Here is a 13,377-nt window from a genome sequence, read left to right as displayed (position 1 = left end):
GGGAGCATTTTCTGTTGAGGAATATGACATGAATAAGAATGTGCTACCAGAGGATGAGCACTTCTATCATAATTTAATTTGTCAAATATAGCTCACAGTATTTTATAATAATAATCAATAGCACAACATATCTAAAAACTGCAAGGGCTAGGGTTGGAGGATGTCAACCATCATGTCTTTAATAATACATAATTCCGTAAATGTGCAACTAAATCACTGAAATATATGAGCTTAATTTGGAACCTCTTACACTTTGAAAATTCATATCTCTTTTTTAATAACTGGCTACAGAATTTGCAGACCAGACCAGATTTTTCTAATTTGTTTCCTTGGCTCTTAAATGGGATGATTCCCCAAGTCCAATGTGAAAAACATATAAACCCCAGGAATATGTCCTTTGGGGCTCTCTCCCCTGCCTGTTTACACCTTGCCTTACCCTGATGACTTAAGACATTCCTGCAGGAGACCTAAATGTGGCTATTTCTCTGAGTTCCTGCAACACACAGATTTATTGCTGACTGTCAGAGTCAGAAAGAAATGCATTTGGGAATACATTTCCTGAAACTGTTAACTGGCTTGACAGAACAAGAGTGGGGCAGAGGGTGGGCACTAAGAAAGAGGCCTCTATAACATTATTCCTTCTTTAGTAACAAATTATAGTCTTGATTTTAGTCTTGATTCACAAAGAATGCCTTTACCTCTCCAAAGATTACTTCACAGCCACTGAGGAATACTGAATGTCCTGTGACTACTGAATATTCTTGGAAAAGCTCTGATTTTGCTGCTACATTCATCAGGTACCTGTGCTCAGATACTTAAATTAGGTCTCCTGGCATTGTCCTGTATTTCAAAGAAACCAAACACTGGCAGATGTGATACCTTCAGGACAGTAAGATAATTGGGTGTGGGGATGCAGGACCCTGCAGAGGCTGCCCTGCTCAGGCACAGGTGACACAGGTGACACAGGTGACACAGCAGCTCAGCCACAGGGCTCGTGGCAGGCAGGATGGAGAATGAGCAGTACATGGTAACAGCCTGGCAGAAGACAGAAGCTGCCACCTTTCCTTGCATCTGCTGTCTGAGAAGATAAAATATTATTTTCAGACCATCTGATTTTGATGTCTTTTTCTGCCCCACTCAAGGGCATGCTGCTTCTTAGGCAGCTCCTCAGCAGAGGGACAAGCAGTACATGCAGAGGCTCTCCAGACTTTGTCACCAACACTCACAAAACAACTTGTTCTTCCTGTGAGTCCACAGAGCTCATGTAAGATAAGAAACTACTGCAAGACTAGGAGCTTTAAAGAAGTTGCAAGCAAATATTTTCTAAGCACTATGACTGTCTGTTCCTGTTTCATCTGAGTCAGAAAAACCCACAATGATAAATAAGAAAATTAAAATACAAAGAGAAAACTGTTAGTGGAGACACTGGACTTGAGCCTGCCAGCAAGCCCAGAGCACCAGCAAAACAGTGTTGGTGGAGCAAGGACACTAAATGAAATGACACTTGAAAATGTTCAAATTTACACTGTGTGTGTGGGGAGGGAAGGCAAAAGGAAGGCAAGTCTCAGGCAGACAAAGAGGTGCCAGAGAGGGGCAAAGAGCATGATACATTCTGCACTCTAGGCAATCAATGGAACAATGTACATGTGAGTTAACTCATTAATGGTTCCTGGAGTGAACCTTAGAGATTAGAAACACCAACTGACAAGGCTCTACAAAAGAAAATCTGTTTAGTAAATGCAAAAAGAAAAATCACAAACACACCCAAGCTGGTTTCAACATTTATTTATAATTCAGCATTCAATTCATAAATCAAGAAACAAAAGCCAGGGTATCTTTTTAATCAAAGCTTTTGCTGCTCACAATATATGGTATAAGAAATTGAACTGATAGATCATTTATTATTGTTATGAAACTAAAGGCTTTATATTCTTAAGTGGAGTAAAGCAGACAGCAATATGTTCATATTAGAAAGTTCCTACTGTGAGTGAAAAATGGATTAAAATTGAGATACTGTTTAGTAAGACAGATGAATCTGTAGTTATTTTTGGCTGTAAAACTGCTAGAACTATACACAGCACTGGGAGAAATCACCTTGCCAGTTTACCCTGTGTGTCTGTGTTTGGCAAACACAGCCTGCAGGGTGTGTAGTCCGTTTGCAGGCAATCAGATCTCTGACCTGAAACGTGTACATTCTGGAACATTAATTGGCACAATTAAAAAGTTATTTAGAGGATGAGCTTGGAGCAAAAAATGTTGTTGCTTCTCAGAATCCTGAAATGCAACCTGGACTTCCTAATAAGCCATTTTAACTGTTTGCAAAGATGTTATAAGTGTTCACTGAGTGGGGAAAGTAATGATCAAACCACCCATAAATACAACACACAAATCTGAAGAGTCCAGCATGTGTCAGTGCAAAGCAAATTTATTCTATAAAGTGACTAGTGTGAAAAAGAATTAGAAAGGATTATAAAAATACACTACCATATGTTGTAGTAGTTGAAAGTGATTAATCCAGTTCTTAAATCCTATTTTAAACTCTCTTTCATTTCTGTCTATAGAAAAATAGAAGCCGCATCGCTTTGTTTGCATGCTATGTAGTTAATTACATCTTCTAAGAAACTCTTTTAAAACTAAATGTAATGTTTAATTACAAAATGCTCTCCTTGAAAACAGTTAGAGTTAGCTTGTACATTGATTTGTAGTTCATTAAAAATGCTTTCTTAATTATATTTCCATCCAGAAAATACACAGAGATTAAAGAGACTATAGAGAAGTTTTGAAATCACAGCATGAATGGAAACAAGAAAGTTACACTTCAAATAGTGGACAACTGACAGCCACGATCACCTTTCCGTAATTTCAAAACTTAAATGTTGCAAAAATAATAACTGGAAAGCCGTGTTGGCTGTACCAGCTGAGGGGATAACGTGTTATATAGGAGAGGATGTGCAGGGGCTAATGCTAAAGCCAATCAATGGCACCCAGAGGGGCGAGGCGCCGTGGCTCAGCGCGCGGGGCCCACGGCCAAGGGCAGCCCGCGCCGGGGCTCGTAGGGGGTTGTCCTGGGAACCATGCGGATGCAGTCGATGACGGGGCACACGCTGAGACACAGGGTGCAGCCCGTGCAGCTGTCACTCACCGTGGGCAGGTGCGTCTCGGCATCAAACTGGATGGCCTGCAAGCAGGAACAGACATTACTGATGGCACGCGCGGAAAGGTCAGAGCTGCTCCCGTCCCAGGGTCGGCATCTCCTGCGCTGCAGCGCTGGGAGACTCCTCGGTGTGAGTCTGCACCGCGGCTACAGCAACTGCTCCACTGGCAGGGAGCAAAACCCCTCTCCAGACACTGGAGTTAGAGAGGTGGGCCAAATTACACCTCGGCAAAAGCTCACGGGCCACAGGGGCTGGTTACAAAAGGAGGAGTTTGCTCCACATATTTAAACTCTCAGAGGGTATTTCTCCTTGATGTAAAGGAGATATATCCTAAGCTAGCAATGTGCTGGGGTTATTGGTTTAGAGGAGACACCAGACCACACCTGCACAGCTTCAGCACAATGCCCATCACAAGGCATTCTTTTGACTTTCATTCTCAGCACAGCATAAACAATCTAATTAATAAACAGAGAAAAACACAGCTTATTGTGCCTCGTGTGATTACTTTTCTTTGCAAATCTATGAAAAGAATATCAGAGTTTGGGGCAGGCAGAGCATGCTTTAGTTCTCACGTTCCATGCAGTGAATCCTCATTACCAATTAGGGTGATAAGTGTATTTGAATATGAAATAACAGTTGCTGTCTCAATGATATAAGCTCCTGGTTGTAATGGAAATGGCAGTTAAAAGCAAAAACAAAAGCTTCGCAAAACCACAAAATGTCAATATCTAAGAAGCAAGACTAGAGAAGGAAAAAATTTAAAAAACCACCAGCAACACTGAATATCCACTTTGAAGAGTTTAGGAGGGAAAATGAGACCTGGAAGTTGAACTCTGACAAACAAGCAGTGCCTTAGCAAATCTCCCTGAGCACTGTCAGCGCTGGGGGAGGCAGGGGGTGACGGGATGTACTGGTGCTGCTGCGGGTTGGCTCCTAAGGCAGATTTGAGGCATTTGGGCTTTCAGGACTAGGAAGGCACAGAAGTTGCTGTAGCAACCAGCAAGGGCACGGAGTCTGTACTAACTGCTCTGGATCTCTGAGTTTTACTTCAGCTTGAGCACAAAGAGAGCTCTGGCTTGTGAGTATTTAAGGAGGACTCCTTTCTTTCTCTCTCCCTAACAACAATGCACATCTTGAAAGGGAGTTCAAAGAGGCAGAGCAAGTCAGGACTACAGTGCTGACTTTAAATTAAGGAAAGCTTTTCTGCTGGAGTCATACAAGGTGACAGCTGCGTAGAGCAGCATGGATATTTCTGAAACAAAGGGAAGCATAAAGCAGATGCTGTTTTGAAGGTGAGGGGGGTTATTGTTGATTTATTTGCAATTAAGAATTCCTTTGCAATTCTGTTCAATTAATTTCTTTTCAATTTCCTTAATTAAATAAGGAAAAAACATTTTTCTTTCATTTTTCTTTTTGTGCTTAGAAAACATTCTGGGGGTTTAAACTTTGGTTCTTTTGGTGCTGATTTTTATTTCCAGTTACAGAAAATAAAATTTACTAAATCTAAATCCAATATTTTGCTCTCTAAGGGCTATATGAAAAATACAATTCTCCTGATAAATCTGATGTAAGGGGAAAGGTGAAGATTGCAATGTCAAGAAGAAATTCAGACAGTTAAAAGGCTACTGTAGTAATCTATTTTTGGAAAAAAACACCATTAATTTTCTTTTATCAGTGGAAAAACCTTTGCTCTGACACACTTGTTTCAAATGCCATTGATTTGCAATGGAAGACTTCTTTCTGTGACTTTATGTAGTTCAAGTCATCAGACCTATTATTGGTTAGACTGAATTCAAGACAAACAAAAACTCACAGTGTCCAGAGGACACTTGGTGTTCAATGAAAGTACTTGTTTTTGACAAGCTCTTCTCAGACTAAGATGTATGGAAACACCCATGTAGAAATTACTGTTTGCTGCATATTGAATTCCATGAAAGTTATGCTAGACCATATTTTGATTTTCTTAAAGAAAATGAATCCTCCTGTACTGTCTTTTTTACTGCAGACCAGTCCATCAGCTCCAGTGTGCATGGCATGGAATGGCACCTAGACATGCTGATATATTTCATACAGCTTGCTACCATATTGAGCAATCAGAAATACTTTGCTGCAAATAGGAGCCTCAGCTCAAAATTGGGCCATTTTCTGGTCACAATGATTTCTGCAAGCTTCAACCTGCTGCTCAAAAAACCCTGGCAGTTATCCTGGAGAAAGGATTTGTAACTCACTCAAGATCAAAACAAAACCCCATCTGCCTCAAACCTGAATTAGTTTGGTTACTCTGAGGGAAAAAGAACTGGGTTTCTTAAAAAACATTTGGCAATAAGACCAGCCCATGTCTCCCACTTGGTGGGAAGGGATGTGTTCTTCTCTTTCTCTCTCATGAACCTGAAAACCATCAAGAGCTACATTACTGCCATTTAACTTGGGGCTTCTTCATTTCTTCCGCTTACAAAGAGCCCCAGCTGCAGCCAGGGCCCTGTGACAGTGACGTGGGCTGTGCAGCCCCCAGGACCAGCCCTGCCTGGGCAGGGTTTGTGAGCCAGAGCCTGGGAGCATGATGGGCTTTGAATTCAACATTTTGGGCATCTGTTTTTACCACCTGCTCATTAACAGAAGCTGAATTCTTTCTTCCCAGCAGCAGAAAGATAACTCATGGTGCCTTTCTGCTAATTACAGCTGTGCTCTTACCTGGTAGCCAGAATCATTACAGGTCATGTAGCATTTGCCACAGTTGATACACATTTCCTCGTCAATCAGAGCCACAACTTGCTCTCTGTTGCACAGATCACCATATGTTCCAATATACTGCAGTGCTTTTCCAATTACATCCTAGGGGGAAAAAAAAGTTATTGACTCGTTTATAAGATACCTAGGCAGTCTCCACAGCTGCACTGGAGAGCTCTCAGTACTTCAACAAGGAAGATTTTGCCATGCATTTTGATGATGGTTAGGATTTTTCTTATAAATTTCCACATGACTGACCTTCATACCCCCTGCAAAATACAAAGTATTTTCCATACAGGCACATTTTGAACAGTACTAGAAATACACATTGTGTACAAACATGTTCTACAAATAGGTTACACATTTAGTACTTGATTTTGCATGTGCTGTTGTTTTGCCATGATTGGGTGAAACTTCAAGGAACAAAATGGAATGTAACACAGGAGTCACGTGTTCTAATCAGATCATCTTTGGTCATTTCTCACTAGCACAGATTTAAGAACTCACAGCAAGGAAAGAAAAAACTGAGAGAGAACAACAATAGCTCTTCTCTCTTTAGTAAGGTGCACAAATGACATGATCATCAATTTATTGCAAATACTGCACAGAAGTAAGCTCTGGGTCTAATCCTGCAAGATCTGTTAACTTCACAAGTAGGAACTTTCTGCATCAACCTTACACATCAGTGCTGCAAAAGGTGTATGCCAGCACAGCATACACCAAAAAGGAAAGCTCTGCTACATAAATTAAATGCAGAAATGAGTCCAACCTTGTCTTCCTAGTCTGCTAAGAACTTGAAAACCCAGCACTAGTTTGAAAGAATGAGGTCTACCTGGTCTTCAGCACTTGTACAATAGTATCTTTATGCAAAGAGACAAATTTCTTTGTTCACTGGATGCAGTATTAGCATCTATGAAGTTTCACCTAGTGACTGTTGAGCTGGAAAATTCAACCAAATCCTATGCCCAGGAAGAAAGACTGGCAAATTGTACTATTTCCTTGTTCCAGAAACTCAAATGTTTTCTCCCTGCCAAACCCCACAGTTGCTGCCATGTGAAATACCTCGGTTGCATTCATTCAATACTAAAAGCCTTCCAGTTCTTCTCAGCAACCTGCAGAGAACATTAATGCTCTTTCAGCATAAAACAGCCATGGCACATTGCTAAAGGCAGCATGAGGAGTGTGGACAGATGACTGTGAGCAAGTTATCACAGCTTAATGAGTTAACACTCATCACTCGAGCTGTGCAAGCTGATTTTGTGCATGGTCCAAAATCACTGCAAATTTGAAGTAAAATCTGTTTGCTTAAACTACTGTAAAAGGTCAATTAACTACTATGGAAGTGTTTCAGCTAATGCATTTTACTAGAACCAGACTTGAACTCGAAGCCCTTTACTGTGACTCCACTGATGAACTATGGCAACTAAATCAAATGTGATGATCTAGGAACTGCTTACACTCCCATCTTTTCATTTCCAATTCTTAATCAGAAACATTCATGGATTTACTGAATTTACAACAGTTTTCAGGTGTCTGCAGACTTCTGTGTCAGCTGAAATACTGTAGTGGTAGACTTCAGCTCCAGTTTGTTTCAGCTCTCATGTAGGCTTGTCTGTTGACAAGCCTTGAATTTTGCACCTGCTACAGGTTTCAAAATACACGTTTTTGTGTGATCTGCTGGCCCCAGCAATGCTAACTATCCTCAAGCCTCTCTTGTGTGTATACAGCCCCCAAACATTCCACTGCCACAAATCCACATTGCCTGCAAGTATGAGTTGTGTGCTCAAGAATGTAAAGAAATTATGTAAAACATGCACAAGATACAATTGAGTGGCTTTCCACTGCCTGCCTGTGTTGCAAAAGTACCAACAGGGGGAGATTCCTGATAGTGAAGAGCTTTTAGTCTAAAAAGCCATATGTTTAAAAAGCATAGGTTATTTTCTCAGGGAGGTTCTGGATTCACATTTATATTCTTTAAATATTGTTTGGATGTTAACAAAACCCACAGAGCTCAAGTGGGTTGCAGAGATGTACTACTCCAGTAACCACGGAATGGAGTGTCTTGCTTATGAGAGAAGACAACAAGAACCTTAGAAGATGTTTAGCCTAGGAAGCTGATGGCAGAGCAGGAATATAAAGTCTCTCTCTAAATATACATCAGGGAGGAAAAAGGGCTCTTTAAGTTAAATGAAAATGTTGGCACAAGAGCACACGATTGTAAGCCAGCCAATGAATAAATTCAAAGCTAGAAATTAGAAGAGGCTTTTTAAATGGGAAAGGAGTGAGGTGGTTAATGCCCTTCCAGGGAAACAGCTGGAAGAGATGGGGGAGACAGTCCAAGGTTTAGGGTAGCATTAGATAGCTCAGGAAATGGTTGCTTGAAACAACATGATCAAAATTGATTTTTCCAGCTACAAACTTACAAAGGAATAACAAAAACAATGCATAAGGCATGGTGATTTCTGCATTTTTAACAAAGCCTCACTTCTCACAGCTCACAAAAATACACTTTTGGGGACTTAGAATCCCAAATAGGGAGCATGATGGCACTTCAGAGGCCTGAAAGTGATTTCAAAAGACTGTGTCAATGATTTACTACTCATTTACACTCATTGGTGTTGTGTCTTTTAATCACTTCTTTATCTCAAACAAAGACTGTATATTTATTCATTTGCAAAGTTTCAAGACATTATTGGCTAAAAAAGCAATGGTACTTAAAAGATGTTCTGCAGGTGCACTCTTTTACAGCATCTCAGAGCTTCTTGTTTTCTCAAATCATAAATGCTTGGAACAAAATAAACAGTGCAGCAAGAAATAATCAGCTTTCACTGTTTAAAGCAGTTTCACTCCAAGCAGCGACTGTCTAAAATGGCACTATGGGATTCCACACTTGGTATAGCTCAATGGCCTCCAGATCAAATTTGCACAGTTTACAGATTAATTTTTTTTTTTTTGCCAACTGCCAGACCTGCAAACAGAAGCCAGGTTCTGAAAGTCAAGCTGTGTTCTTTCTGGCTTATGCATTAGCAGCAGCAATTTAAAAACAAACAACCAAAAAACCCAAAACAAAACAACCAAAAAACCCCTCCAAAACTGGAAGTTAAATCTGCACCTCTGTGACAGCAGGGACCTAGAGTACTCTTTTTGATTACTGCTGTGCTCTCCTCCTCTTCTCAACATAACTGAAAAAAATGGGAAAGGAATGTAGTCCTGCAACTGGAATTGTCAGGGAATTCAGTTGCTATGGAGAGAATCAGAGCAGAATCCATTAGTTTTATGTTACTAATGAATACAGAAAAAAAATTCTTTTTGTCACTAAGCTAAGCAGATGTGGGTTTGAGTATAAACAAGGAGAAGATCTGTTCAGTAGGATATTATTTTTGCAATTCTACAATAGGTGCATTTTAATGTTAATATATCAACCATTTTATGATGATTAGCTTTTCATAAGTCATCGTATTAGTGAACCTCTATTTGTAAATACAATTCATGGTTCAGCTCTGCTCCTTGCAGACCTGCTGTGTCCATCTTCATGCAGATGCTTTTGTAAAAGACCATGCTGTGTTCTAGAGATGATGAACATCACAGGCCTCTGATCAGAACACCACACACAGTGCAGGTTCTGCATGCCATGCAGCAAGTCAAAGGGAACACACGTCAGGGAGGTACCTGCCTTCCACCTGATCTTTTTTGGCAATAAAGGCGAGAAAATGGTCAGAGAGCGAGAGATGAAAAGAAGAAATGTTAGAAATAAAATGATGGATTAGTTTAAAAAATAAAAAGTCACCAGAATCTGAGGGTACATGACCATGGTCAATTTACAGTAAAGTAGCTTAAAAAAATACATAAAACTAACTCTTCTCGAAGGATTACAGACACTTTGCTAATACTTAAAATGCTATTAAAGGTACTCTGGGCTTTAAGGACCTCTAAGCCTTGTTTTCAGTATTACAGCTGCAATACTAGATAAAGTGGGCCTTAAAAAATAATTCAAATCATAGAATCATACCATATCACACAATATCCTGATTTGGAAGGGACTCACATTGAGTCCAATTATTGGCTGTGCACAGGATAATCCCAAAAAATTCACACTGCTTGCCTGTGAGTGCTGTCCACTTAAATGAACCTTTGTGACACAATTCAATGTGATTTCTATAATGAAAATTATGCTTCTTGTATTTATCACAAATTTTTATGAAGACTATGAAGTAATAAATTAAAAAAACTCTTAAAAAACAAAAACTCCTGTAATTTTAATATTTGACAAGGTGTCTCACAGAGGCCTGTGACACAAGAGAGCTCTGAAATTAACTAGCCATGAAGTGGCTAAACAGAGCAAAAAATAAAGGGCTGGAATACAGTGATCAATGTTCAGAAAAGGTAAAGCATTAGCAGAACAAAGTGTGTCAATTTTCTGGTTTAGCTATGATGTTGTTTAATATGCTTGAGTGTGTTTCAGGAAAAGCTTTGAACCAGAAGACTGTAGAGTTGATACAAGTTTTCATTTAAACTAAATTAAAATCCAAGGAACCTGTAGGTATTTTATAGAACTAGATGAACAGGTACTATCACAGTGAAAAAGTACAGTTCGATGAGCAGCTTATCAACGTAAGTAACTTTTGCTGATCTTGCCAACAGATACATTCTAGATTAAAGGAAGAGAAAACAGGGTGGGAGACACCCCTGACATCCTGATCAGAGGCAAACTAGCCCCCATAAGTACTGCAGTGCTGTTCCAATTAAGCAGCCATGATGTGGAATATGCAGCCATTCCAGCATTACCAACAGAAGCGGAGTGCCCTGGAGCACTGGGCAATGATTAATGGGATGAAATTTAACAAGTCCAAGTGCCAAATTCTGCACTAAGGACAGAGTAATACCAGGCAGAAATACAACCAGAGCAGAGGAAAGGGAGAGGGAGAGGGAGAGGGAGAGGGAGAGGGAGAGGGAGAGGGAGAGGGAGAGGGAGAGGGAGAGGGAGAGGGAGAGGAGAGGAGAGGAGAGGAGAGGAGAGGAGAGGAGAGGAGAGGAGAGGAGAGGAGAGGAGAGGAGAGGAGAGGAGAGGAGAGGAGAGGAGAGGAGAGGAGAGGAGAGGAGAGGAGAGGAGAGGAGAGGAGAGGAGAGGAGAGGAGAGGAGAGGAGAGGAGAGGAGAGGGGAAGGGGGAAGGGGGAAGGGGGAAGGGGGAAGGGGGAAGGGGGAAGGGGGAAGGGGGAAGGGGGAAGGGGGAAGGGGGAAGGGGGAAGGGAAGGGGGAAGGGAAGGGAAGGGGGAAGGGGGAAGGGAAGGGAAGGGAAGGGAAGGGAAGGGAAGGGAAGGGAAGGGAAGGGAAGGGAAGGGAAGGGAAGGGAAGGGAAGGGAAGGGAAGGGAAGGGAAGGGAAGGGAAGGGAAGGGAAGGGAAGGGAAGGGAAGGGAAGGGAAGGGAAGGGAAGGGAAGGGAAGGGAAGGGAAGGGAAGGGAAGGGAAGGGAAGGGAAGGGAAGGGAAGGGAAGGGAAGGGAAGGGAAGGGAAGGGAAGGGAAGGGAAGGGAAGGGAAGGGAAGGGAAGGGAAGGGAAGGGAAGGGAAGGGAAGGGAAGGGAAGGGAAGGGAAGGGAAGGGAAGGGAAGGGAAGGGAAGGGAAGGGAAGGGAAGGGAAGGGAAGGGAAGGGAAGGGAGAAGAGTACTATGGGCTATTGCAGGGGAGATTGTTTCTGTGATTAATGTTTGAGTAAATACTTGGGAGAATCAGCCTTAGACTCCCACAAATTATGGGAGACACATGTATAGTTCCACCCGAAATATGCAACATCTCCACACTTATGATGAAGATTACAATATGGTCTTTTCCAGGCAGGCAAGCACAAGGTAAAACTGCTCATGTTAAACACACAGATCCATGCCAGGAAGGATCCAAATGGTACAAAATAGTTGTGGCAAAATAGAGCTGTCCTTACTTCAATATTCCTCACCTCCCAAGAGGCTTTTAGAGATTTATCACAGCACTGGACTAAATGTGGCTAATGCCTCCCACAGTGCTGGCTTTTAGACAGGTACTTACACATCAACAAAAAAAGACTTGCATATTTGTGTGTGCAAAAGACCATGCAAATGTATCTGTACCAACGAGGGTGAAAAAAATTTCAAACAAAAGGAATTTAAGCTTGAGGATGTCTGTGGATATTTTTCCAGCAGGTGGAACGGCATGTCATGCCCTAGCTAAGAGAGCTATGCCAGAATGTTTGAACTACCAAACAATCTCCACAGGCAGGCTTCCGGAATAAAAAAAGGAGGAAATAAAATAAGCAGATAAATGGTGACTGAATATTGTGGTATAGGCCCTGAAGGACAAAGAACTAAATTATTAGGAAGAAAAACATGGGATCATGTAAGGAAAGAAATTAAAGCAATAAGGAGGCAACCTGAGGTAGGCAAATACATCTGTGGGAGCTGTACAAAACTGCAACTGAGAAGAAAAGATCCAGGGCACACAGCCACATGGAGCACAATTTCTAATATTACAGACAAGTGAGAAAAGAATAAACAACTCTGCCAAAAATCAAAATATGCAGTTTCAATTAATATTGAAAAATAGAGAAAAAAAAGAGAAAAGCCAAGGGAAAAGACATCCAAAAATAAATTAGATTTTGGATAATCACAGAGGGGTTTTAAATTGACAAATAAATGGCAATTTGACAGCATGTGGAATTTATATAGATGTTGGAATTACACATCACCAACCCAACAGCCAATTAGACGGATGAGGAAATTTTTGGGAGGCATCAAGAAATTTGTTGCAACCCCCCAAAAATACAACCAGACAAAGGTCATAGCTCTTTCAAGGGCACCTATCTCTCCTTTAGGTACAGGAATGGGGTCTAGAGTGCCCCCAGAGTATTCTCTTTTTCAGGCTGAACAACCACAAGTCTCTCTGTCTACACAGGAAAGTGTTCCTGCTGTTCAATCATCTTGGTCACTCTCTGAGGGCTTCTTTGATGTGTCTGAGTTTGTCCAGGAGCTACTGTACATCTCTGCAGGCCTCTGGAATGTTTCCCTGACTTCCTCTTTGTTGGGATGCTTGGGCCTCTCTTGCCTCCAGGGCTTTATTTCTTGGTCCTCTATCAAGCAGATCCCTGAAGAGGCCATATTCTCACTCCTCCCTGTGACTGAAATTGCTGTTTTTTCCCCCCTTTTAAAAGACATTATCCCAGAGGCAATGCCACAGCTGCTGGGCTTGGCCTTGGCCAGTGGTGGGTCTGTCCTGCAGCTGGCTGTCAGGCCCTGGGGAGCTTCCAGCAGCTTCTCACAGGAGCCACCCTGCAGCCCCTCCTCTGTTAAAGCTGGCCATGCAAACTCCTCTCGCTGCTGCCTTTGTCATTATGGTGAGCACATTCCCTTGGAAAGAGATGGCCAGACTGACAGACTGCCAGCAGTCAGCTTTGGCAATGCCTGGCTTCTTGTAAGAGCTTCAGGGTGAGCAAGATGATACCCTGATTTCTCTGGCTGAGAAGCTCCTC

The 13,377-nt window shown here is 41.7% G+C and overlaps 1 protein-coding gene across 2 annotated transcripts in view; it reads right to left on the bottom strand.

The window, feature by feature from the left end:
• Positions 1–1,769: 1,769 nt before the first annotated feature.
• The window catches only part of DPYD (dihydropyrimidine dehydrogenase), a 329,324-nt gene continuing 317,716 nt past the window's right edge, over positions 1,770–13,377 (bottom strand). For both annotated transcript variants that reach the window (XM_063165647.1, XM_063165648.1), the window contains exons 22-23: positions 5,847–5,987; positions 1,770–3,178 (exon numbers count right to left, since the gene is read on the bottom strand). In XM_063165647.1, the coding sequence (XP_063021717.1) occupies positions 3,008–3,178; positions 5,847–5,987 (312 nt within the window). In that variant the 3' untranslated portion in view covers positions 1,770–3,007. The remainder of the gene's footprint in view (positions 3,179–5,846; positions 5,988–13,377) is intronic.

The sequence above is a fragment of the Melospiza melodia genome, chromosome 11 (assembly GCF_035770615.1).
Source record: "Melospiza melodia melodia isolate bMelMel2 chromosome 11, bMelMel2.pri, whole genome shotgun sequence".
Taxonomy (NCBI): domain Eukaryota; kingdom Metazoa; phylum Chordata; class Aves; order Passeriformes; family Passerellidae; genus Melospiza; species Melospiza melodia.
Note: the sequence above shows the minus strand (reverse complement) of the source record. Positions and strands in the feature narration are given on the sequence as shown.